The sequence below is a fragment of the Carassius auratus genome, chromosome 48, assembly GCF_003368295.1.
Source record: "Carassius auratus strain Wakin chromosome 48, ASM336829v1, whole genome shotgun sequence".
NCBI lineage: Eukaryota > Metazoa > Chordata > Actinopteri > Cypriniformes > Cyprinidae > Carassius > Carassius auratus.
Window position 1 is genome coordinate 4888627 of NC_039290.1, and position 24958 is coordinate 4913584.

The 24958-nt window shown below is 38.7% G+C and overlaps 1 protein-coding gene across 2 annotated transcripts in view; it reads left to right on the forward strand.

The window, feature by feature from the left end:
* The window catches only part of plxna2 (plexin A2), a 167869-nt gene that overhangs the window by 105417 nt on the left and 37494 nt on the right, over window positions 1-24958 (forward strand). For both annotated transcript variants that reach the window (XM_026236931.1, XM_026236932.1), the window contains exons 7-17: window positions 84-237; window positions 1895-1991; window positions 5544-5658; window positions 7250-7450; window positions 8476-8572; window positions 8921-9120; window positions 14517-14668; window positions 18205-18322; window positions 20588-20724; window positions 21480-21647; window positions 22933-23026. In XM_026236931.1, coding sequence (XP_026092716.1) covers window positions 84-237; window positions 1895-1991; window positions 5544-5658; window positions 7250-7450; window positions 8476-8572; window positions 8921-9120; window positions 14517-14668; window positions 18205-18322; window positions 20588-20724; window positions 21480-21647; window positions 22933-23026 — 1533 coding nt within the window. The remainder of the gene's footprint in view (window positions 1-83; window positions 238-1894; window positions 1992-5543; window positions 5659-7249; window positions 7451-8475; window positions 8573-8920; window positions 9121-14516; window positions 14669-18204; window positions 18323-20587; window positions 20725-21479; window positions 21648-22932; window positions 23027-24958) is intronic.

Below are 24958 nucleotides of genomic sequence, written 5' to 3' on the forward strand. Positions count from 1 at the left end.
AGTAATTCTGACTATTTTATTTAATTTAGTTTTATTTAATTATGAAAACTACTGTTCTAATCTGATTTATTTCCTCTGTCTAGCTCCTGGTGAAAGTGACAGATGTTCCGGATCTTTCTGCTGGAATCACATGCTCCTTCGGGAACCTGACGGAGGTTGAGGGCAGAGTGGATGGGAATCAAATTCTCTGCACTTCTCCTGCTGCTAAAGATGTTCCCATCATCCCCACAGATCAAGGTATTTATTCAAAACTATTTATTTAAAAAAAAAATTATAATAATTCTGATGTCTCCTGCTCTCCATGTACTCAACTTTTCCTATCAGTTGACATCATTTTTTTCTTTATCCATCCATCCACCTGCTCCCCTCAGGGAGGTGATCTCTATTCTCTTGTATAGATGCTCTATTAATAGACCGTCACTAGTGTACCCAGCAGCCTCGCTTCCTAATGAGGGCTTCATTCAGACTCACACTCGAGCCACACCATCGATCCCACCGGCCACGTACAACTGCGGCTCTAATGAGCCTACACCGACCCCGGGTCGGCCCCAGGGCTACAGGCGTGCTCTCAGACACACTTAAGCCTATTACAGGTGACGAGCCCTCTGCCCTCTCCCCACCCATAATAGCTCAAGGGAGGGAGTTCTTCCCGAACGCTGATCAACAATCCGGTTTAGAGTCATCTGTGGTTATGAATATAATCAGGCATCGGTTTGCAGTGTGGAAAACCAAAAGTAGAGGATCCTGTTCCACAGAAAACCACTTGGTGTAACTGTATATGTATTCAGTTTGTTGGCAACGCTTTTACAGCAAAATTACACTGATTTTTTTTTTAAAGCTAACATTCGTCTACGGATAAATTTCGACATGTGTTTCTTTTCTAACCTCTGCTGGGAAGCAGATGGCTGCATATGCGGCAGAAGTTGGTTGTGATCATCTGAATCACAATAATCTCTTCCCAGCCCATAGTAAATGACAGCTCTGTTTACCAACATCCCCCATGCTCTTGTTGGGGGGAGCATTATCCAATCAGTGGCCTCGCTAATGGTAAATGTCATCTAATCCCCTTGTGCCTCACATTTGCCGCTTCTCTCTTGACTGAATCGGGCTCGATAGAAACATATGAGCATCGATCATGTGTGGAAACACCTGTTCATTGAGTGGCTGGTGTGACCAATCCTATTCCTAGTTTATTTCCAATAGCTGCAAGGCACGAGACGGTTGGGCATTTAGGAATTGCATGTCAGTTATTTTTCATGACATCTGCAGCAAAAACGTTTAAAAAGCCAACTTTTACCCTTTCATCCCTGTTACAAGGAGCGGAAACAGGTGGGATGAAGGGAAGAAGAGAGGAAGTGGTGCTTTCGGGTCACGGCTGACTCCCACACACTGTATGCAAGCTGAATCGCTGCCTGTTTGGGACAGAGCTTGTGCTTATTTGAGTATGAAGAGCTGGCCGCTTATTGAACGCGAGTGTTTGGTCTGAACGCAGATCGGCATTCTCCACGCAGCCTCCCTGCCAAACGGGGTTGGCCTGGCTGGTGTTCTGCGGCGCTGCCAGCCGCTCCTCCGTCATTACATCGACGCTGCCGCCCGCAGGCCGGTTTCACATTAACAGCAGGGCTCAGCTGTGTTTCGTGTGACAATAGCATGCTCCCAAAAAAAAGAAAAAAAAAAAAAGCACCAAATATGCTCATATTGGTTTGGAAGCCACGCATTGCAGAGCTGCTCGAGGCTCTGCTTGACTGTGAGAATATGATGCTAGGAATGCCAAGTATTAATCAGAAGACAGCTTGAGCGTGAAGCAAGCTGAAAAAAGGGTGGCAAACCAAACACAACAGAATGCAATGTGACAGAAATATTCTCATCTCTTACTCTCTTGTTCTCTTTTCAGACTGGTCGGGTGTCGAGCTCAGACTGAACTCGAAGGAAACGGGTCAGATGCTAATTAGCACAGAGGTGAAGTTCTACAACTGCAGCGTGCACCAGCTGTGAGTATACACACACTTCATTTAACTCATTTACAGAGCTAAGAAAAATTGCATGTGAGAACTCGTTAATTTCTCAATCTTTTCCCCTTGATGGGTTAAATTGAGCAAAAATGGCTCAAATGTCCCTCTATACAGGTTTTTCTTTTCAAAATACATCCGGAATCTCTCATGTATCAAAGAAAATCTTTAGTAATTATAAGAATTATTGGAAAAATATTTAATGGAAAAGTTTATATTTAAACAAAACACTACATTCAAGTCTGCTAAAACTCTTCTTAAATAGCTATTTGGCTCCTGGTTAGCATTACTGTATCTAGTAGACCATACAATCTGTGATACCAGCAGAAATTTAAGTTGATTCAGCGGAAGTGTAAGTCTTTTTTTATTCAAAGTTAAAGATTTTCAAGATAAAAAAAAAGATTTTCTTGGAATAGCATTTACAAGTGAATCTGTAACAAGAAGTCCAGAAATGTGTCCTTAGAATAAACTGGTTCTGGTTAAATTGTTTGACACTACATAGGGTTGTTTTTGATTGCACAACTACCGTATAGCGAATGTTTTTCAGTGTTATGACTCAATCTGAATTCTTTTTTTGATACATCATGAGATACACAATGTCTCATACCATCTACCCAGGGGCGAGTTGCTGTGATATTTGTCTTTATGATGTATTCATCCCACATATGCAGCCCTGCTGATATTTCTCTCACTTCCTGTGTCGTAGAGTATCAGCGTTGTGTCACAGCGCTTAACCAGCTCACTCAGAATGCTGTGAATGTTTCAAAAGTGTTATGCAATACAGAAACACTTTGAATTTCTTTAGGCCCACAGGCGTTTTAATAATATTCAAAGAGTTTATCAAGGCTGTATCTGGCGCCGCACCAGACTCTTGCAGGGAGTTTGAACTCCCAAATCATGTTTTGCAGGATGCTAGTGTCACATCCCACCCAGGCTGTAGTTTTCCATGACTGGCGAGGGCCTCGTGGCTATAAAAAGCATCCATTATGGCAAATTCTGGCTGATTTCTTGACATTTCTCATGTGTCGAGGGCGGCTGAGATGTCTGAATTGTTGAGTCTAAGTGTGCTGTGGGTTTGGCGCTCCGGCTGGAGGCATTGCTGTCTGTCACAGTTCAATTCCACTTCATCTGCTGTGATGGCTGATCAGAGAAGAGCGAGTTTGACTGCATCTCGACTCTCCAGGAGGCCCGCTGATAAACAACCGCTTGTGTCTGAGCGAGCTTGGTGTCTTTGTTTGCGCCGTGCCTCCAAACTCCCCTCTTGTGTGTGTCTATGTGTGCTTTAGCGTATATTCCTAGCCTCTCATGTGCGTTTGTAACCACACATCATATGGGTTCCTTCTACGGAGAACAGATGCTGCTCGATGCAGGAGATCCCAGAGCCCCCCAGGAAGCTGGAAGCTTTCTAAAAGGCTCAGGAAGAGGTAGCTTCCAAGGGAGCTGATTGGTTGCCGCCGAAAAACTCACTCCCCTCCCCATTCCCGATACTTCCTCGCTCTATCACGACCATGTCACCCGAGCATTTGACAGGTCTGGAAATAATCAAACAAATACTCTGTGGCCAATCCCTCTGATCACGCACCCCTTGCATGTGGAAGACATCACAACGAGCTCCGTTGGCCCTCTTTGCCTAAATGTTTGGCATGTTTAGCCTTACCAGATTCGCTTCTACTCTCCCTTAATCTTTCAATGCTGTAAAATGCTCTAATTTGAGACCCTGGACCACAAAACAAGTCTTAAGTTGATGGGGTATATTTTTAGCAATAGCTAAAAAAAACCATTGTATAGGTCAAAATTATAGATTTTTATTTTATGTCAAAAATCTTTTGGATGTTAAGTAAAGATTATGTTCCGTGAAGATATTTTGTACATTTCATACCATAAATATATCAAAACTTAATTTTTGATAAGTAATATGCATTATTGAGAATTCATTTGGACGACTTCAAAGGTGATTTTCTCAATATTTCGATTTTTTTTGCACCCTCAGATTCCAGATTTTCAAATAGCTGTATCTCGGCCAAATATTGTTCGATCCCAATAAACCATACATCAATGGAAAGCTTATTCAGCTTTCAGATGCTGTATAATTCTCAATTTCAAAAACATTACACTTAATAATGGTTTTGTGGTCCAGGGTCACATTTATCTTGAATACCCAACAGAGTGATTAAGTACACTGTGATATATCGTTTTTAACCACCAAATCGGGTTGGCCCATCTGAACCTATTGGCCCAATGGCAAGCCGGCTCTGATTAATATTTTAGCATAAATCCTTCTGCATAATTTAACCACCAAGCAGAAAACACAAACTCTTGGACACCAAAGTGCTGTAGAGGTTTATAGCTTTAGAAGTGTCTCCAAGATTCCTCAACATCAAATATATGACATGTTCCTCTACGTGTTCCTTTGCTTCCGAATTGGAGGGACTGATGTAAGTGTTTATTGGAACATGTTGGTTTTATGGATTCTGCACGTGCTCTTTCTCGTAAGCTGTGCTCATCTGCATATAAATGATGAATAGAGAGCTTACCGCTGTAGGCACACACACGGGGACACGCAATGTTCATAATGTATGGCTGTATTCTCTCATGGTTTCCCAACTGCATATTGGAATATTATTTATATTGCTATAAAGATTGTGTACAGGAAGTGAAGCAATACAAGATCACAACCCTGGTTTATCTAAATTGTATCCTTAAATGTAACACTTAAACTCATATTGTTCCCGTGAGACAGTGCTTGCAATTAACGTACTGTGAAAGGCTAAATAACAACCAAAAATAGCTGTACATTCAAACACTTCACTATATCTGTAAATTAAATAACTGTCCATTCCCTTAGGTGGTTTGAAATATCATGTTATTATATGAATTGAAAACTAATTTGACTGTTCTAAACCAGTTTAAACAGTTTCAGAATATTTTATACTGTCTTGGCTAGTTGTTGTTGTTCAGATGTTGAAATCAGAGTCATAAGTTCTGTAATGTTTTGGTGCAAAATTTTATTTTGAGAATGCAAACCATTTTCTTTTTTTGGCTACATTTAACACAACTGTATTGATATTGTCAAAGGCAAAATCAGTTACTTTGGTTAGTTCTAGTTCTTTTATTTATAAAGCACATTTAAAACACAGACAATATAGTCCTAATGCAAATCATATATCACAGCATGAATATATGTCTTAATAAAGTCTGTATGTCTCAATACCAGAGTGATAATAGTTCTAACCTGAGTTCTAACCTTTGCAGAGCCACAGTGCATCTGTATGTAGGTTTCAGTGGCACATGCAAATTTCCGAAGCACACTTTTAATTTATTCAGCATTAAGCCGCAAAGGTCAAGGACACAGCAGTGCTGGTCTCAAAGGCACAACCTGCACCCCACTGCTAATCTAAAACCCAGAGCTACGTTTTTATGCTGACTACTTTCACAGTACCCTCAAAAAAGGGCTTTGGATCATAAACCAGGGACATCATCTGAGTGGTAATGATACTTTATTCTGTCTCTGTCTCACTCTTTCCATCTGTTTAGGTGTCTTTCCTGTGTGACCAGTTCTTTCCGTTGCCACTGGTGCAAGTACAGAAACCTCTGCACCCACGACCCCTCCAGCTGCTCATTCCAGGAGGGACGCGTCAATGCCTCAGAGGTACAAACACTAACACACACTGTGTGTTTAGGTTAGAGTCTCTCAGTAGCACATCTACAGGATCACAAACCTCTGGGGAAGAGCTTCCAATATTAGCTGCTGAAAAAGTGTGTGTGAAGTCGACGGTCGCCTCACTAGAGAGCATGCATATGTGTGTGTGTGTGTGTGTGTGTGTGTGTGTGTGTGTGTGTGTGTGTGTGTGTGTGTGTGTGTGTGTGTGTGTGTGTGTGTGTGTGTGTGTGTGTGTGTGTGTGCATTTGCAGGTGTTCAGCTGATCAATGTGCTACATTACACCCTGTCAGGTGGTAAACACACTTGCTCACCCTCTCACAGCGAGCAATTAGCAGTCAATATCCGGAATATTCTCCCTCACAGCACACACAGACTTCCCACTTATTCACACAAAGCCATATGCACAAAATAAACACACACTCATAGCAAAAACTCCTTATTGTGCACCATCAGTCATGGTATGTGTGTGTGTGTTTGTGTGGCAGGTTTGTATGTGTGTATGTTTGTGTACATATGCAATTGTGTACTCCTTTGTGTGTGTGTGTGTGTGTGTGTGTGCGTGTGTGTGTGTGTGTGTGTGTGTGTGTGTTAACCTTTAGGGCGAAAATTGCTGTCATAGAAGTTAGCTAAATATAATAAAAGTTTGTGTGGAAATCTTCAAGGGCAGAAATGGTTTATAAATAAAAAAAATTTTTTTTTTAATTCTGTAAAATGAAGACAATTTTCCTACATATAAATAAAACTAAATAAACATTTTATATTTTATATATTTTTTTGTTTATATTAGCCACTTCAAGTATAAAAAAATTAATAAACTTTTAGCTGTACATATTAATTTATACTTTTAAGTGAAAGACGCAACAATTAATTAATGTTGCCCTCGTAATTTATTTCTTCTTATTAAATAGCACTATTTTATTGTATTTTATTTTATTTCATTTTATAAAAAAAAAATTCAGACACTTTGTACATTTAAGTAAAACATCTGTTTATTTGTGTTTGTTGCACAAATTAAGTTATTCTTAATTAAGTGAAAGATTAATTGATGCTTTTGTAATTTATTTATTTTGTTGCACTATTTTTATTTATTTTTTTATCTGAAAGTGTATCTTTTTATTATTTTAATTTATTTTTCAACAGGACTGCATGTTTGCATTGTGCTTGCCTACTTACATAAAGTGTGTAGCTATGTGTTTAGCTTCATTTTCAAATGAAGTGTGTGTGTGTGTGTGTGTGTGTGTGTGTGTGTGTGTGTGTGTGTGCGTGCGTGCGTGCGTGCGTGCGTGTGTGTGTAAGTGTGTAAGCTCTCACATGCTGACTTACTAGTGCACATCATCTCCACACACAGCTTTTAGAGAGTCACACGTCAACCTGCTTTTAAAGACAACCTAAGGTTTTGTGTGTGTGTGAACTGAAGCTGATGTGTGTGCATTTCTTGCATGCTGTATGTTTCTATAAGGCTCATTCAGTTCAGCTTTCATGTTGTCTGCTGAGTAGACTTGGATGGTTTATGATTTTATGTATTTGCACGTGTTTGTCTTCACTACCCATTCACCTCTCACTCCATTCTTTCCTTTAGGACTGTCCACAGCTGGTCCGCTCCGAGGAGATCCTGATCCCGGCGGGGGAGGTGAAGCCCATCACACTAAAAGCCCGGAACCTTCCGCAACCTCAGTCGGGTCAGCGCGGCTACGAGTGTGTGTTACACATACAAGGAGTCAGTCACAGAGTTACGGCGCTCAGGTTCAACAGCTCCAGCGTACAGTGCCAGAACAGCTCGGTATGTTTGGGTTTGCATGTGTATTTTTATCTCATTTATTTCTCTTAGACATCAATTATATTTTATTGAGAACAAACTGAGAACAAGTCTTTTTTTAATATGCTCAAGTCTCCTGCTTTTTTCACATAGAAAAGTTGCATAAGAGATCTCGACGGTGTCTCAAACTGTGCTCAGATTTGCCAGGAAACAGGATCAAGTGTGCAATCGAAAAAGTTCAAGATCTCAAACATTTCTTATGCAATTCTTCCAAGAGCAAATTATGTGAGCTACACTAACTGGCTCTATGCTGAGAGAGAAAAAAATCCTCAGAAGACATCTCAGATTGAGCTCATATTTGCCAAGATATTACGTCTCAAGTGCTGAAACATTTCTCATCGGATTCTTTCTAACCCTAAATGATCTGAGCTACACAGTGCTCTTAATGTACATCAACACTTGCCATTTGTTTGTCCTAAGGAAAAACAAAGTTGATACTTAAAGTGCATTAAATGTAACTAAAATAATCTAAGCTACAGTATGTAAGAGAGCAATTTATGCCTCAATTTAATCTCAACGTAGATCCAGAAAAGCACGCTGTGATGAATCATGAATTAACACAGCCAAGGCATATTTTACTTTTCTACTGCCACTTTTCACTCACTTTCTGTCATAACCTTTAAATGAACACATACATACACATAATGCAAGTAGAGATTAAGGCAATTGGAGCTCAGTGTCCAAGCTGTAGAATATAGGAGTGTTGAAAGTCTTCCTTATTGCTCAGACTGATGATGCAAGTGTGGAGTAACTCAATAAAAGCACTAATACAGTCAAACCATCTCTCTTTCGTTCTCTTTTTCTCTCTCGTGTTATTCGCTTGTATACTCTGCAGTTTATTCATTCACTTTTTGACTGCATGTTGTAATCAATAATTGACACAGCAAAGACTAAATCCAATAAAACAATTCATAAACTTTACATTATCTGAGTGTTTGCACTGTCAGGAAAATGTCGCAAGCTCTTTGCATCTCTCCGTCTCTCTGCAGTATCTGTATGAAGGGATGAGGATCAGTGAGCTGCCGGTGGATTTCTCAGTGGTGTGGAATGGAAACTTCATCATTGACAATCCTGAGAACATCAAAGGTAACACTTAAAGAAACCCACGAAATCAATGTGTTTTTAAGCCAAAACTCTGGAACCTGTCTGATTCTGTCAAAATCATTCTGCCCTAAATTTAATTTGAGGTGACTGATCGGACTGATTATTATTCGGTCCGTGGTTTTAGCGCAAAATGAAAGTCTGAAGCTACTTTTCTCATGCTCAGCGAAACCTCTTAAGCATCACAGTTGTGCTGAGCTTCATCATTTCATCAGTCCTGATACATTTATGATCAATAGCTCTACCAAACTGTCGCAAAGGTCAAGCTAAGTCAGAAAACTTACACCCCAAAAAATCCTTATTACTTCAGTCATTTCTGCTTGTGTCCCACAGTGCACCTGTATAAGTGTGGCGCTCAGAGAGACAGCTGTGGCGTGTGTTTGAAGGCTGAGAGGAAGTTCCAGTGTGGTTGGTGCAGTATGGAGGGCCGCTGTACCCTACGCCAGCACTGTCCCATGTCCAACCCCTACACCAGCCGCTGGCTTCACCTCGCCAGCACAAACGTCAAGTGCACCAACCCTCGAATCACTGAGGTGGGTCACATATTCTCTACAGGCCTCGCTCTTCATTTCATTTAGGATACATATGGAAATATATCATATAGATAATGTACTGTCAGCTGGCCTGTATTGAGTAATCCAAGTAAAGTGTTCCAGAGATCTCTAAAATTTGGGGTCAGTAGAATTTTTGTTTCCTTTAATCAGCAAGAATGCATTAAATTGATCAAAAGTGGCAGGAAAGACATTTCGGTTTCAAATAAATGCTGTTCTATTGAGCTTTCAATTAATCAAAGAATCATGAAAAAAAATGCAACCCCGTTTCCTCTCAAGTATTTAGCAGCACAATAATAAGAAACGTTTCTTGAGCACCAAATCAACATATAAGAATGATTTCTGAAGGATCATGTGACATTTTAGACTGGAGTAAATGCTTTTCTGATGAAAGTATACGATACCAATATGTATTCTACATCATTTATAACTCAAATGAACACACACACAGAGTTATGTGGAGGAGTCTCCATCCACGCATATTTCTACTCTGTAGTCTAACTGAGCTCTTTATTGATTCTGCTATTCACAGACTCCCAGAGAAAGGTGAGCTTTGTGTATCGCGAGTGATATCTCTCTCTCTGTCTCAGCTTCTCTGCCACTCTCATCGTCAGTCATACTCACTTTAGCTGCCAATATCTCACGTTTTCTTGTAATTAACACAATGTTGGAACATTGATGGCATACTGTGCGGGGTGTGTGTGTGTGTGTGTCTGCTGGGAGACTTGATGTTTAATTAGTTTAGGTAACGCACCAGTGCTCTGTGTTTAAAGTACCTGATTCATGGAATTCATTGATTCATGTGACTGTTATATCACAAGCTGTTGCCCTATGTGCACACCAACCAATTAAAAAGTAAGGGTTATGACTTCCTGTTGTCTGTTTTCATTCAGGCTAAATGGGCAAATTAAGGTTATGAACAGCTTCTGTTGTTGATGGAGCAGTATTGGTGTATGTGTATGCATTTGTGTTTGTTACTAAATTTATGTTATACCCTTTTCTGGAAGGTTTTTACTTAGTAAACTTCATAATGTATTTATTTTTGTTAAATAGTAATGGTTTTGTATTTTGTATTTCATCTGTTTTTTTATTTTTTAATAAGGATGTGCAACAGAGGCTCTGTAAATTTTTGTGAAAATACAAGATTTTGTTTACCAAAAATAAAAATTTAAGTTCAGCTAAATGTTTACTTATCCCTCCCTATATTTATATATATATATATATATATATATATATATATATATATATATATACTAGTTAAATTAAAATACACTAATACTACATTTCATTGAGTAATGATTATTTTAAATGGCTTTGCAATGCAACTATAATAACAAAGTATGTGAAGACTTTAATATGCTACTACAGGTTTTTATAGGCCAGTCTTAAAATACAACACACAATTTTATGAAAGATTTAGTATTTATATAATATATAGTGTCCATGATTTAAGGTTGATAACCCCAACACACATCAAAGTAGAAAAGAGCACTGAATTAAGTTTCAAACACACACAGTGGAACAGTTCCTTCAAAGCAAATTAGTACTTAGCACATAAATGTAAAAATTGTCCTCTAGAGCCATTGTTTCCACGATTGTCTCTTGTTCTTAATTTAGTCATTTCCTGTGTGTTTTTGTCTGAATATAGACATTCGTAAGCTGATTTGTGCAAATACATAGACATTAGTGAGATCTGCCTACAAGAAAATGACAGTCATGAATGATTAATGCTTCTATTAAGCAGCACTCTATCCCTCCTCTAAAGACTTATTAATATTAATGAGGCTTAAGTCCTCAGTGAAAGCAGAGGGTTCAGCATCAGATGAATATGGAGGAAAGTCAAGCACTTGACGCTGGTCTTGACATCGCTTTTTTCCTCAGATGGTCTCTCAGCCTCTCAGCCTCACCTTCACGGAAAAGGTTGGTGTCAGTTCGTGCTTCACTGAACTGATCTTGGATCAGCCATGAAAACATTTAGAATTTTGGACATTTAATGCATTTTTATATCAATATTGATGTTTGGTTTGTTTTTGAGTAATTCATTATTACTGATCATTGCTTTTAATAAATACAACACAGATTTTAAATACGCATAATATAGCTTAATATTCAGAATCTATTATAGACTCTCTCTCTCTCTCTCTCTCTCTCTCTCTCTCTCTCATATATGTATATATATATTTTAGTGTGTGTTTGTGTGTGTATAGCTGGGGGTTGGGGGGCAAGGATCTCCCAGTCAGCGAATGTCACAAGCCATGTTGAAATGCAATTGCAGCCATCCATGAATTTGTTTCAAAACGTGGACCAAAGCCTCAGGAAATAATGTTTTACATACACATACACACAGGAACACACAGCTCAACAATGACAGGGAGAGAGACCTTTATATATATGAATAAATGATATTGTGCCTGATAGAACCTTCTCTCCCATCAGAGCTACAACGCTTGTATAGTACAAAACAGCCTTTCCACAAAGTCACATGTCTATTTACAGAAGAGCATTCAGCTTGACTTACTCAACCACAAACTCCCATTTTAAACCGGATGCACCACTTTCAAGTCCCTCGTTCCTTTCTTTCCTTGCTTAAACACTCGCTTTATTGGCTGAAGTTCAAACCAAGGCCCTCTTTTACTTTTCCCTCCTTTTTCAGGCGTTATCGCAGCCAACCACAGGGACGTTTAAGAGCAAATAAAGTGTTTAGTGTGCAGCTTATGTAGCAAGAAACAAGTCATAAGCTGAGTTTTATCAAGCCCATAAATTGCATCTCAATGTGAATTTAGGACCTGCTTGAATCAGCTGAAAAGAATCCCAGGAACAAATCACACCTTTCGTCCTCCCGCTGCACACTTTCATTACAGCTTCCTAATTATACATAGCAATTGAGCGAGTGAAAACCCTCCGAGGACAGGAAATGCATCCCATTTAGATTAGAACATGCTGGTATTGAGCATTAGCTTAATGAAAGAACCATTCCAAACTGTCTGCAGCACACAATAACAGTTTTTACCTGCAAAAGGACATGATGCCCAGGTATATGTTAGGTAAGGAGCATCCAGGCTGGGCTTCTGCTTTAAAAAAAAAAGCATGCATTAAGAATGAAGAGACTTCCTGTTTGTCCCTGAGACACTCTTAAGACATGACACTGGCCCGTGGCTGGGATTGTTTCTGTGTGCATGTGTCCGTATAACTCAAAGCCAAACATCCAATGAGAACTCTGAAGATCTTCTCAAGAAGTCTACATTGTCATTCCGTGACTAGAATCTAGACAGTCGCTTTTGTAATGATGGTGAAATTGCAGACGGGCACAAATTGTAGCTCTGGAACCAGTAGCTGTGTGGCAGAGGAGGCCGTCTTCTGGGTCAAACAAGGCAGTGCTTTCACCTCCGAGTGGGCGGACGAGACTTTGAAGTATTGAGTCAGTGTGAGAGATATTTCTGCTCTATGAATAAAGCCCATTTGATGTCTGTAATGGCTAGTCAGAACAGCACCGCACTCGGGGTGAAGCTGGAATCTGACGCCCAGACTATTATCGCATGAGCTGATGAGATTTAATCTACAGATGAAAGCACTGCCGCCAGTGTACACTCCACCATCTTTTCATTATCAAGTCATTAAGCATAAATAATAAGGTTGCATCTGTAAGGATATATCTACAGTATGTAATCTGTAAAGAAGGTGTGAATATATTTCGAGTGGGATAGTGGTAATGCTTTTTGCAGTGTGCAGTATACGCTGCATGCTAAATTAATTCCAGTATGCATAAATGTTTAAATACATAACCTCACAGTGTTTAATGTAGATAAAGTCTGGATTATCCTTTTTTTAAAGCTATACAGTTTTACTTTTTATGTATTATAGTATTATTTTTATAATTATAATTTTATTTTCATCATTTCATTTTATTTTGGCACTTCAAGAATAACCGCAAGCCTGTTTGTCCAAATGTGCAGTATGCGACAAAAGTCATATAAAACCTTTTTTTTCCATGTATAATTATTTAAACATACTGCTGAAATCTATGATGTAATGGTAGATTAACAATGCTAAATGTTTTATGTTCTATTTAATATGAAATAATGTAATTGTAACATTTATGCTTTAAAAAAAGTATATATATATGAATTGTTTCGGCAGTTTATTTAGCTTTCTGTAATTAGTTAGTCTTAGATATACTAAGTCGGATGCTGACTCGTACCGATATGAATATTTTTAGCATTCCATTCTTTCTCTTATTGTTCTTGTCTTGTCCAAGAAGCAATAAAAGATTCATAAACTTCCACCCTAAGGTTCACTAGTGACACACTTACTTTACATCCCAAGCGATTAATGTCCACACAAACTCTCACCAACACACTCCTCCCATTGAGCAACTGCAGGATCTAGTCCACTTCCTGCACCACACTGCTCTAGAGCAGTAAACAGGCACACTTAGAAGATGCTTTAGCTTTGATCATGTTGGTTTTACTTCCACATGACTGCACACAAATGGTTTATTGATTGTGTATGTAGTGGCTGTACTGTGCATTTGGCCTTCTGTCCGTTGCCCTCTCTCTCTCTCTCTCTCTCTCTCTCTCTCTCTCTCTCTCTCTCTCTCTCTCTGTGATATTTGGTTCTGGAGAGGATCCAGGGCTGAGCTTCTCTTGGGTTTTAACAGCACACAAGGCTTTTGGCACCCAGAGCCAAGGTCACGCTGAGTGGCCATATTGCATTTTATGAAAGGGTGGGCTGCTCCAAGGGCTAAAATAGCCTCCTGATATATTTATTACCTGTGACAAAGCCATGCAGATCTACTGAACAATTTTAAAGTACTATGCAACTTTAATAGGATAGGAAGTTGCCACAATGAGTTTTACTGATATCTAATTTGGTGCTATTAAAGTGAAATAATGCAAGCAACAATTATCTTAAAAAGGAAGCTTTTTAAAAGGTTAATTTTGAGACATTTAACTAGTTACGGCTTATGCGTGTTAACTTGATTAATTATGTCTCTGTGTTATGCAGATATATATTTGTCTTTCCTGATGTTTTGCATTGAAAATTTTCAAATGTTAAATCTTTAAAGGGATAGTGCACCCAAAAATGAAACTTCTGTAATCATTTACTCACCCTCCAAATGTCATTCATGTCCTTCCAAACTGAGTTATATAAACGCTTGCATTCAAAAAAGTATGAAAAGTAATACTTTTGTGCAGCATAGATGCAATGAATTGATTAAAAGTGTCAAAAAATACAATTGTTATGTAGCAAAATGTTTTTATTTTAACTACATTTTAAATTAGAATAATATTTTAACCTCAAACTTTTGAATGGTTTACAAAAAAAAAAAAAAAAACTATTGACTGATTGAGTCACTGACTCTTCCTCTCTCATTTCAGGTGACCCCAGTGGCCGGACCACCAGAAGGGGGCACCAGAGTGACCATCCGTGGTGTGAACCTGGGTTTGTCTTTCTCAGACATGGTCAACAACGTGCAGGTAGCAGGAATCCAGTGCACCCCACAGGAGGACGGCTACATCATTGCTGAACAGTGAGTGACTGTAGATCTGTAAAACTCCAATGAATTCATGCTGTTAAAGTGTGTCTGAGATTAGAATGAAACTAGTTTAGCTTTTCTTGAATCTTTTTCAAAATAGCAAGCTCTGGAAAAGATAATGTCCTGCTTTGCACATACTGAGAAGCTGTTTCATGGGAAAAAACACCTCTGGTTTTCATCTAGTTTGCTTTAAAGCACGGCAGGATGAGTCCATTAAACACACACAGGATCCAGTGAACACGGCTTTGATATCACAAGCTTAAAGAGACCAATCAGGGCTAAGTATGAAAGGCAGGGTTGGTTATGGTCTTCTCCTTTATGCTCTATCGAGTCTGTCTTATCTGACAGAAACATCTTAACATTGGCAGGAAAACATTTCCGTCTGAAAGGCTAGTTGTCAGCAGTGACCAGGGCTCTTGTGAAGCAGAAACAAGCGCTAATTAGAGTCCAGAAAGAACCTTGTTGAGCAGACCTGCAGTAGTTCCCATTTCTCAGCATCTGTTTGTATTTATCCCTGTGATTTTGTCATTAACCATGTCTGTAAATATCCTAAAGCCAGGATTTCATTATTAATATCAAACCTCCTGGGGTAAAAATTGGGCTAGAGGAGCGAAAACGTGATGATTTGTAGTAGTAATTTTTGCTAGGACATGCAGAAAATTGGCTGCTCTCAGCTTTTTTGTTTCAATTTTAATTTGATTAAAAAAGGAATTTCGGTTAAAAGGTGAAATATGTCATTTCTGCACACTAGCATTACAGAATTGCATAAGTAATGTTTGCTTTCAAACAGGTTTCCTTTAAACACTCCCCTCTTTTTGATTGGCCAGACAAACAGCCCCAAACTAATTTCATTGGTTGAGCTGTTGCTGTGTCAAGCTTGTCAGAATTCTTAAACAAAGATGTTTTGAAATCTCCAGAGTGTTTACACTTTGAAGAGCTCAACCTACAGGTTTAGTTATATTAATTTCTGCATATTGAACTGATATAAGAAAGTATATTAGCATCAAAATAATTTCAGCTTTAAAATACCCAGGATGTATTTGGTGCTCTTTATTCTTCACTTAATACACTCCTCATTATCAGTTGACGATATTAACCCTGGGTTAGCACTGGGTTACTAGGACACTGTGTCACTGTATCCAGCCATCTCATGTCAGCATTCATCATGTCCAGTTCAACAGAATGTTAGGCGATTCTACATTAAATTAAAACTCACATCAACCTTATTGTACACAGGCATTCTAAATATTTGGCTTTCAAGCATTTGTGGCATCATGTTGTAAGGGGTTTTCAATAGCACACAGCATCTGCGTGCAGGTGGAGTCTGTCTCCACAGCACCTCTCTTTGCCGCTGAGGTGGGGCTAGACGGATCGAGCGGGGAAACGTGCGGTAATTGAAATGCGTGGCGTGCTGCCGGCTGTAGGAGGGAGATTTGTCAGCCCTTCTCTCTTCTGACAGCAGTTGAATCCGAGCGGGACGAAGCCGAGTGGGAGTGGATTCATTTGTATGGCACGGTGAATGGGTGTCATGAGGAAATGGAGAATGCACCATTGGGCCCCATCAAACCCAAAGACGGAAATGGGAAGCACACATCTGTGTTACAACAGTCCTGTCTGGTCATTTTATACAAAAGTTGTACAACTTAAGATACTCAAGCTTGCTGTAGATTATTTAATTTTGATTTATTTGTGGCCTTTTATATAAGTACCATAGCTTAATATGTCAGAGTATGAACACACACTTGTATTAGGTTGCGGTCACATTAATGAAAATTTGTGATGGATGAAACACAGCTTACATATAAATTACTTTCAAACCAAGTAACTTTCTGTTGCTCAACATGACAAATTAACGTGGCCAACTTTATGTGTGTGAGGAATCTTGTACCCTCACTCAAAACTTCCCAATCACATGGATTGCTAAAGTATATTAATGACTGGATTTCAAGCACAAAAATGTATGAACAAAGGTAAATGTGACTGCACCTTTACATGGCTACTTTTGAATGGCTATCAATGAAGAAAGGTGCATTTTTCATACACAAAATGGTGTGATAACAGCATCTGCCACAGCCTATTTCTGAACTTGCACCACGCAGCAGCAATGATTGAGCATTCCAACTTTTACAACCTTTAATTGCTTTAGAATGAAAGTCCTCCACTCAGAGTGATTGAGAGGGCATAATGTGCACTGCGAACAGCTGTGAATGCTGTCTTCCGAGCCTGTCAGACTCACCGCAGGAAGCCATATCACGCCCACAATCACGCAGTCTGTGCCGCATGCGTTCTGACAGTCATCCCTGATGATGCGAACACTCGATATCAACCAAACATCGACTGCAGCACACCCGCCCCCCTCAGATTTTAACTTTCATGTCGGTTTCATGTTTACTTTATTTGAGGGCCAGTCAGTGGGCTGTGTTTTTATTATGTCATTTGATCTGACCACCCGTCTGTGGCGATACCTGATCAGCCCGTATGATGTAGCAGCATCATTCTGCTCCCTGATCAGAGTGCATGATAACACTGTATTGATTTGTGCTGGGCGTTACTGGCTCTCTGTATTTGGATGTATCTGCAACTTCAGGCACTTAAATATCCCAGGGGTTGATTGTTATGGGTATTTATTTATTTATTAAAACATAATTTATATTTGCAACTTTTGGTAAGTTTTGCCGCATCCTTATTTTTATTTTAAAAAAAAAATATATATATATATATATATATATATATTTTTTTTTTTTTAAACCGTGATCATAAAAATTAGAAAATTTCACCATATTAATATTATTTTTTTATTTGTAAAAAAAAAAAAAAAATGTACAGCCCCCTTAGTTGTGATGTCATTTCCACCACACTAAAAAAAACATTTAGTGTGACAACAGTGTCAAGGGGAATATAATTTTGTGAGCAAAATAGTTTTCTTGTTTGACATTTCCAAGCTATAATTTTGTTAAATCTTGTAAAAATATATATATAATTTGTGCATTTAGAATGCATAAAATGCTAGCTTTGTAATTAGCCATACTGTAGCAAGACAAACAAGTCTGCCATTTTATTCCATGATGCAATGTCAGAAAAAAGAAAATAATAAAAATGACAGAATTCTCTTGTGATGTATGCATGTCCACTACTGGACTACTAGGTTAGTAGACAAATTAAATAAATCGGTATGATTATATAAATTGATGTCTATGCATCGCATTCCCTTATGCCGGTGATTTTATCAATTCAACTAATGGAATGTGTGCGCTAAAGCAATCAAGGAACCAAAGCAAAAATTACACTGAAAGAGGAAATCAATGGAGGGAGAGGAAGAGTCACATACTGATCAGTCGCCAGGACTGGGGATGACTTCTAAATGCTTTGCTTCCTCACTCTGGAGTCAGTCCCGAAACGTTAAACTTTGTAATCCAGATTAAGAGGATTGCATGAACAGAAGTTGTGATAACAAAGATTTCTATCCATTTAGGTGACTTTCATTGAAGCCAAGGTTATATGTAACATGTCATTGTGTACTTCTTTTTCAGGATCGTGTGTGAGATGGATGCAGCTCCCACAGACAGTAAACCCGGCCCGGTTCATTTGTGTGTAGGGGAGTGTAAACCAGAGCTCCAGACGCGCTCTTCTCAACTCTATTCCTTTGTGGTAAGACCTTGAGCTCTGTTACATCTGAATAATGCAGTGAATTAGTAGTGAAACTGGCCATTGTTTTGGTTTTAAACTGGGCTTTACTTGGTCCATTGAAGAAAACTCACAGGTCACTTTAATGTTATGCCTTTAGACAGGTGAACCTTGCCGAGGTTGATTTGTTCTCAGAAGAGCTTTAACCGTGAAAATGTCACATCACAGGGAGTGACTCAGAGCTCAACATGCTGTACTTCAACTGTTCAAATAGCTACTCTTTAGGAACAAAGACATATTTCTGCATAGATTCATATGGCATAAAGTCCATATCTTCATTAGACGTCCGATTTATATAGAGAGAGAGAGAGAGAGAGAGAGAGAGAGAGAGAGAGAGCGCGAGAGTGTGAGAGCGAGAGAGAGAGAGCGAGAGAGCGAGAGAGAGAGAGATAGTTCTGGCAGGAAACTCTAGATGACCTAATGACATCATTATAACATGGCACAGCTGATTGGTTATCTCCTGTATCGGTAGCCTCTAAACTCAATGCTCAACATTCAAATATATGACTAGTGCTTACCATAGCAGTTGCAGCTTGCTTCAGAAACCCTCCACCTTCCCCAGCTCCACCTGTATAGATCTGCGAAGATATGATTCCTGTATGCTATGTGGGGGTTATTTGGTTAAAGACTATAGACTATATACAACCTCATACTCTTTTATACTATTTTGTTCGTGTGAGCAAATTAGAAGCAAATCCAGTACTATATTTATAATATATTTATTAATTTTAAATTATAGTAGCAGGATTGTTTGTATCTGTCCAGACAGTTATATAGAAACCACATTAATGTGTTGGAACTGTTTCTCCATTCAAATTTGAGTCATTAAAAGCCATAAGGTCATTAAATTAACCTTTTTATGGTGCGCATAACATTTATATCGGCTAATTGCTATATTTAGCCCTTTTTAAAGTAGTGTTTTTGTGCACTATCAGTAGATTCTTAAATGATACCGCAGATTAGTGGTTAATAGCATTCTTTACAAGTGTATTTGCTAGGACATTAAAAGAAAAGCGTGTTTATTGAACTAATGCACTCACCAAGCACAAAAGGCTCTGCAAAATGTACAGATTGCCGCTGTGTTTGTCATTGTTATTGGTAAAACAGCAGCCCTGCTTCCTCCCTTAAGTAGCGAAGCTCTCGTCAGCATAATAGAACTTGTTCTCGGTTATTAAAATATTGAGCGTTTATGAACACGAAGCACCACAGGGAACACACACTGAACACGGAGACAATAACAGCCATTAAGCGAATCAAAGGAAGGATGGTTGCCATGTTGTCTTGTCGTAGAGGAGCACCTGTGGGAACTCTTGCGCACCTGTCTCAAACACCCATCCGCCCGCCTGGGGTTAATAGATAGTCAACAGCAGCATTCACACGCAAACAAAGGCCAACAATTATCCATACCACCACAATTAACAGCCTCTGATAATTAAGGGAACTGTTTATTTTACAAATGCGCTTCAGCCCCTTCCTGTATGCGTTTCTGCATGTTTGTGTGAGCGTGCGTGTGATTTTCCTCCATGCCTTTCATATCGCAGTCAAATATAAAAGCAGCATGTTATCTCAAAAGCTCTGCCAAATGTTGTCGGACAACATGGGGTCCCCAAGCGGCCCACCAGTTGTAGAACAATGCGAGGCGCGACAAAAATTGGTGTTAATTCATTTTTAGTCAATGCACGTGTGAAGTCGGCCACCAGCCATTTCATGTGCTTTCTTAAGACAGAGCTGCCTGTTTCTGTTTCTCCATCTGCTATTTTCAGTCCCTGTGAACAATAAAGGAAGAGAACTGGGAACTAGAGAGTTCATGTACAACATTTTAAAAGCCTTTTATTTATCCTTAGACATGCTTTTCGTGTGCTAGCATCACTTTATGAGCTGAGCAGTAAGGCGTATGAGACTGATGAAGAACAGTTGTTATTTACAGATGTAGCTGTCTTCCGTGGAACAGCCACCCATATCTAGGCAGCTTCAGATTCAGAAAATGATTCAGAAAGCTTTGCTGTCATTTCTGTGCTACTAGTTGAACTGAATGGAATGAATTTAATAATTCAGCTTAGTACTGACACACAGTTTCCTTTTTCAGGGTAATTAATATTACTAAGATTATTAAGTTTATTTGACATCAAAAGAAAAATAATCGGCATCTTGAACTTTAAGTAAAGGTTTTTTTTTATTGTCTCCATCTCTTGTTTGTTTCCTACCCATATTCTCTTTCTGTCTTTGCAGATGCCATCGGTCAAAGGATTGTCTCCCAGTCGGGGTCCAGAGTCTGGAGGAACTAAAGTGACTATAATGGGGGAAAACCTGGGGGCAGGCAGCAGCGTCAGTGTGCTTTTTGGGAACCAGACCTGCGAGTTTTATGAGTAAGAGTCAGCCTTTTTAAATAACGCATTAAGTCCCTATTTTAAGAGACTTAGCTTATCAAAATAAATCTTCAGTAATAATGCGAAAATACAATAATAATAATTAATAATATAGCTTGATTTGTTTTTTGTTTTTTACGTCAGTGTGAATAATAGAGGCTAATGTTCAATATTTTCACTTACTCTTCCTTTTACACATGCCTTATATCAATCAAAGATAGCTAATGATTATTTACTGTTTAAACTTTCTTAAAAAAAAAAAAACCTCTAGATTTCTTCCTCTTTAACTGTTTCCTCTTCCTCTCTCTCTAATTTTTTATGTAAATATCATACCTCTGTCAGGCGTCTTCCTATATTTCCTCCATTTCCATCTCTCCAGGATCACAATTGAAAGATGAGGCTGATTGTAGTGATTTATAGTGCAAGAGAGATACATTTTTAAGGCGATATTGGCTAACTGCAGATTTCTATTTTGCTCGGTGTTCCTGCGTGAAGGATGATGCATTCAGGTGTTGTAGAGGTTGCAATAAGTAATAGCTTAACACTCTAATACACTGCAGAGAGATTGACTAATGCTCACTTTGCACAGGTAGCACTTTCAGTGAGAGCTGTAAGAAAAGACTGCAGTTGAAAAAGCAGAAAGCCAACCACTAGCGCCATTCATATATATGCCATCTGTTATTAAGATAACTTTGTGTCATGCTTTGTCTCTTGTCAGAATCTGATTGGTTTGTATCTGTTTGTTTTGTCCACAGACGGACTATGACGGAGATTGTGTGTTACTCTGCCCCTTCTCTGACGGGTGTGGGACCGGTTCAGATCAGCGTGAGCGTGGATCGCGCCCAGGTCCAAGATAGCCTGACTTTTGAGTACATAGACGACCCCACCGTTCAACGCATTGAACCGGAATGGAGCATCGCAAGGTAACTGTACATATATGATGCAGTATTTTAGTATTGGATTATGCATATCAGAAAGTTTGGCCAAATAGCTTGCATTTAAATCACTATTAGCAAACACTTTTGACTTTTTGAGGCTGATGATTTTAATACCATTTGCATGGATATCAGACACATTGCTCCAAGAAATTGATCTGATTCACTGAATGCAGTTTAGCAGCTTTGTTCAAGGCTGTATGTTGTTGTGTTATTCATGAAAATTATTAACTGAGTGACTTGCATTCAGTTCCTTTCATCTTATATAAAAAAAAATGAGTTGCACCATGTCAGGGTGATCGGTTTTATAAATGTAAAGCTTTTGTAATTCACTTCTGAGATCTAAAAAAGGAGCTACTAATATTTATTGCTGCTGAAGTCTTTAAATCCTTTGCACAGTCTGTAGAGTTTTTCTTATGTCTGAATATAACTTTAAATAACAGCATGTAATGCAATACCAAGGGAACCAAATGAGAGCCCATTGACTTATATTATATCGGCAAAAAAAGAGACATTTCTTAAATCATGGCATAATTTGGGTAAGCTTTTCCTTGGAATGATTTTTAAGCAATTAACTGTTCAGAACTGGACTGATTGTACAGAGCCTCAACATATTCGTATGAAAGTGCTGCACATGATTAAATACAGTAGCAAAACTGAGACAGAATTAGAATGTGCTGAGAATGATTATATAAGTGATGCTGAGACACAGGTTCATTCCAAGCTGGAGTTAGAGAGAGAAACACAGAAAGAACCACTTACACCAAATCCAACACATAGATACATAAGTACATATTATCATGCTCACAAGGAAACTGTATTGCTAAAAGGTTGCTTTTTCATAGCTCTGAAGATTTAAAGTGATAGTTCACGAGCGGCGCCTGGCTAATGAAGTGCTCAAGAGTAAAGAACTTAAACACCTAGAGCTAGATCTCCTCGCCCAATCCAGTCCCAGACGCTCGGCTCTTTTGTTGTGCTTTATAAAGCCGTGGACATTCCCAGAATGCTAAGCAGGTTCATCGCTGCTTTTGTTTGTTTAGTTTTTTTAGTATGTTGAAAGACAACGTCTAGTATGTTTGATTAAATCTACTGAAGCCAGTTAAAAGCATCTTTAATCAGGACTTTCTCAAATGCTTATCTTTTGAGCACCACATCACAAAGAGACACGTTTTAAGGGAAGTTTTGGTTCAATTGGAGATGAGTTACTTCTGCATCAAAAAATTTACGTTCACCCGATTCACATTTATATCAACATGTATCTGTTTTTTTTAAGTGGACACACACCTCTGGTGGTGACTGGGACTAACTTGGATGTCATCCAGGAGCCGAGGATTCGGATCAAGTACGGCGGGCGGGAATCTGTAAACGTGAGTAGCTTCATTTGTGTTATCGTTGGTTTCTCAATTATCCGCCCTCACTTTTGAAATGACCTTAGTTACCTGAGCTCAGGGGCTTCTGGGAGAACAGCTCTCTCATGTGAGCTGATATCTCACGAGGGCCGGTGCAGTGAAACCAAATCGTATCAGTTTGACCTCGGAGACGCACGACCTTGAGAAGTGGGATGCTTTGTCTGCAGGTTTGAGTTAATTATCGGTGACTTTCAGAAGAGAGAGGATCACACAATCTGCACTCTGCCTTTTTTGGGATGCGTTAGACTGTCTTTTCTATTGACCCATGGAGGCGAGATCCGTCCTGACTCACTGCCACAGCTCCAGAAATCGTATATATCTCCTAGCCACAAGCCTCTGCGTGACCTCTTTTTCAAGCTGTGTATCTGTAATTTCGACTAAGTATCCTGCTGAATTATTCAGTCTGCACAAAGTGGTGCAGATGAGGCATTTTACTCTGCTCATACCACCTCTGTTGAACTGGAATTTGTTGGGCATTATTTGCAGAATCCTACATAAAACCAGCTTAATCCGAGCCGGTACTGGTGGATAGTGGCCAGTTAAAGAGAGTTGTATTGGTTAATAGGTTTCAATGGATGATGAACTGCAGACAGAATGGCTTGGTCAGCATAAAGACATCCCAAAAATAATAAGGGCTGAGGAGTCAGTACAAATTCAATTTGCTCACCACTGCATGGGGTCCGAGTTTAATTAATGGAATAGGATTGGTCAGTGTGGTCAGACAGAAAGATGGTAAAGCCAGCTTCTGTTGTATTATTGTGATTTGATTTATTTGTATTATTTTGTAAATGTAAAGTATGCAGTACTGTACATAAACAATCAAAGGGCTTAAAGTTCTCCGGATCAGTGCCGGGTATCCGGGTATGCGGCTTTTGGCTGTGTGAAAAAAAAAAAGTTGTCCTATATAAAAAAAAAATCATGATCGTGTTCACGAGTTTGCCTACAAATGTATGAGAGGAACACAGCTTTCAATCTCAACCAAACTAACATTACTAGCCAATCAGAAGTTTTTGCTCTTATAAACACGAGACGCGCATTTGCTGATGAATGGAAAAGAAGTCTGGGTCTCGAGCGCGACACATTGAAAACGCTGTGAGGCGCAATTACCATAGATTTCCATCTAGCATCATATTTACATAGAAAATCTATTAAAAAGCAACTGAGTAATCACGTCATCTCCATAAGAACGATATTATTGTTAGAACAAATTTACAAGGATTTTTGAAAAGATTTTCGCTTTAGGTTCATCTGGGAAAATGTACTTGATTTGTAATGTAAATCATTTAATCCTCAACATATTTCGAAATATTCTATTTATTGTACATCACGATTTCAAAATAAAAGTTTCTTACTTTGCATGTGGCCAGATATTAAAATTAACTGGATTTAAACGTTGTTGAATCACATGAAACATCGTGAAACAACATTGGCGAGCTCTGCAGGTATTAAAGCCTGTTTTTCCACTTAGCTTTATTAGTATTACTAAAAAATATCAGATTACTCACTTGTCAGAATGATCAGGTTACTTGATTAGCAAAATAATCATTAGTTAAGCACTAGATTAGTTAAAACATTTCAAAATACAACTGCATTCTTTTACTTTTTGTTATTACAAAACAAATATTTTGTTAAAGTATAACAATTTCTTAAAGTATTTAATCATTGTCTCATTCTACTGAGTATCTGCATTTTGTCTCACCTTGTGAACTAAGCGTATTGTCACACACCTGGTGTCTATGAGCATGATAAAGTTAATAATTTTCCAAGTGTATGAAAAAAAAGTTTGAATAAGGAAGGCAATAACTTTGCCATAGTATCCTTTCAAATTTTACAGTTGCCACAGTCATTGCATTGTTTGCACTTTATTTGTACCATTTCGTTTTATTAGTT